The 2,756-nt window shown below is 43.8% G+C and overlaps 1 protein-coding gene across 1 annotated transcript in view; it reads left to right on the plus strand.

Annotated features, from left to right (window-relative positions):
* nr2f1a (nuclear receptor subfamily 2, group F, member 1a) overlaps positions 1-2,756 on the plus strand; it is a gene marked incomplete at its 5' end in the record, with an annotated part of 7,501 nt that overhangs the window by 681 nt on the left and 4,064 nt on the right. Inside the window, 1 exon segment of the mRNA XM_014012518.1 lies at positions 993-1,520. Within this exon segment, the coding sequence (XP_013867972.1) occupies positions 993-1,520 (528 nt within the window).

Raw genomic sequence — 2,756 nt, forward strand, 5'->3', positions numbered from 1 at the left:
GTGTGTGTGTGTGTGTGTGTGTGTGTGTGTGTGTGTGTGTGTGTGTGTGTGTTTTGATTTAGGCTAATGGTCCCATCACTAACAGCCCCTCAGTAAGCTTACTAATTTATAATTCTGCAGCAGGATTCTGTAATCTTTGCGTGTGTGAATGTAAAATGAGCACACAACAAAGCCACGTCCTAATATCTGCCTCTCGTGCAGCTAAAACACTGAATCACGTCGCTGAAGTTGCTCGTGGCTCAGTGTTGTGTGTGTGTATGTGTGTGTGGTTGCTCGCTGCACTACAGGCCATAATATTCCAACTTTTCCCTCCGTGTCACTTTGATTTCCAGTTGATGAAGACATCCCTCCGTTTAAGTGGATTATTTGCACTGCACACTGCAAATCCCGTGCATTATGTGCACTGATTAGGATTTGAGCTGAAATATCAAACACTGGATGGATTCCTTTTTATTCCCAGCTGGCCATTTGAATTAGACATAGTGCGTAAACGTGATTTTTTTCAGCGTGAATTATCAATAATATCTGTAACAGTTTGGCCACAGTTTAAAAAAATATTTAAATTATTTCATTACATGGTGCTAAAATCATAAACCACAAAGCCACAAAATATCAACAATAGCAAATTTGTCTAATTTGCGTTTTGGCAATTCATAATATGAATATTTTGTGTGTGAGAGTTAAGGTTTTATTTGCTTACAAGCCTGTTTCCTTAAATGCAAATACAGAGTGAATATTGAGTAGTAAAACATACCACTTTTCACGAGATATTTGTGTTATTTATGGGATTATTTACTCTATAATATTAGAATGTAAAGATCGATATACAGTATCAAATGTAGTGGAAAGTCTGCCAATATTTTACATTCAGTGTAAGACGTTTCACTGAGATGAAACACTAGCTGTAGCCTGTTAAACGGTTGCACCACTCGTGGACAATGTTTATCAGTCATGGATGCACATTTCCTCTTTTTTCTCTTTCTTTTTGTCAGCGGTTCAGCGAGGACGAATGCCTCCAACCCAGCCCAACCCAGGCCAGTACGCGCTGACGAACGGGGACCCCCTGAACGGCCACTGCTATCTGTCCGGATACATCTCGTTGTTGCTGCGGGCAGAGCCCTACCCGACGTCCCGCTACGGGAGCCAGTGCATGCAGCCCAACAATATCATGGGCATCGAGAACATCTGCGAGCTGGCGGCTCGCTTGCTCTTCAGCGCCGTGGAGTGGGCGAGGAACATCCCTTTCTTCCCCGACCTGCAGATCACCGACCAGGTGTCCCTTCTCAGGCTGACGTGGAGCGAGTTGTTTGTGCTTAACGCGGCCCAGTGCTCCATGCCTCTGCATGTGGCCCCTCTGCTGGCCGCGGCGGGCCTCCACGCCTCCCCGATGTCCGCGGACCGCGTCGTGGCTTTCATGGATCACATTCGGATCTTCCAGGAGCAAGTGGAGAAGCTTAAGACCCTGCACGTGGACTCGGCAGAGTACAGCTGCCTCAAGGCCATCGTGCTTTTTACATCAGGTGGGTCATCATGTCCAACATGTCATACACGCACGCACACACACGCACACGCAAAAACACTGTCATGAGACGAGGCCTGTTTTTTTGGTGGGGGGAGTGGGAGCGAGGCGCACAGCGCGGCGCACAGTGACATCAAAAACATGGCTGTCATGGTTCGACTGGTCACAGATCAGTGCTCGAGATGTGTGTGTTGCCGATGAAAAAGCCATTTTGTCAACAGCTTGCATCATATCCACCGACATGCATTCCCATGTCAGTTATAGCCGCAGCATAAGACGTGTAAACAAATCCAGACTGTGTGAGCGCATCAGGTTTTAAAGTGTATCTCTGCATTCAGCACCTTTTGAAATCGAACACTATACGGAGTCATTTATCTATATTTTATTTAGGCTTTACCTCCCCCTTTTTTTGAAACACACAAAATATTTTACGTCCAAACATTTTTGGAACAGGTGTCGAATAATTGAGCGTAAAGATGAAGCAGTTTGTCAGTGGGCTGATGTATGGCTGCTGATGCATTTATGAGCGTCGCTGCGTGCTTTTATCCCTGTTTTTCTTTTTCTTTTTTTTCCGTGCACAAACACGTGTCTTCGGGGGCAGGAAATAATCCTTAACAGACTGAGATCAAAAAAAGCTGATGGAAGTGAACTCGGCTGTCAGTTCAGCGCCTCTGTAGGACACAGAGCAGCACTTAATAACACAAGTTATTAGTGGATTAATCTTAGCTGACCCATTAATTTTCTTAGTTACTGAGGATAGCTTCTCTGTCGCGCAGCTTTGAAAAGTAATCAGCAGCAGTTTTTAAAAGTAACCTACATTGTTGATAGCTTAATAGATGGCTGACTGGGGGTCTGGGCTCCGAAATGTCCTTATTTACTCTCTCTGCGTAATTTAGAAGTTCGCTGTGCGCGCTTGGTGCCATTAGGCCTCATGCGTCAGGGGGAGGTGGTGATTATGGGGAGGGAAGGGAAACTTTGAACTCTCTCACAGACTGGAAAACTACTTCTAAACTTTCCTAAAACTTTGGACCTCACTCTTCTCATGTTTGGCTCCACACAAAAATTCCGAAACAAAATTTATATAATCTATAATTGGAGAGGGTCCTTGTGGAATACTTAGATTTTAAATTTGCTTTCATGTCAAAATAATTAGCTGTTTAGTTTTTCCTAGAAAATAGTACATTTGCTATTTGTAATGGAAGTTGTGTATTTATATTTATTTTATTATTTAATATTA

The sequence above is a fragment of the Austrofundulus limnaeus genome, unplaced genomic scaffold (assembly GCF_001266775.1).
Source record: "Austrofundulus limnaeus strain Quisiro unplaced genomic scaffold, Austrofundulus_limnaeus-1.0 Scaffold92, whole genome shotgun sequence".
NCBI lineage: Eukaryota > Metazoa > Chordata > Actinopteri > Cyprinodontiformes > Rivulidae > Austrofundulus > Austrofundulus limnaeus.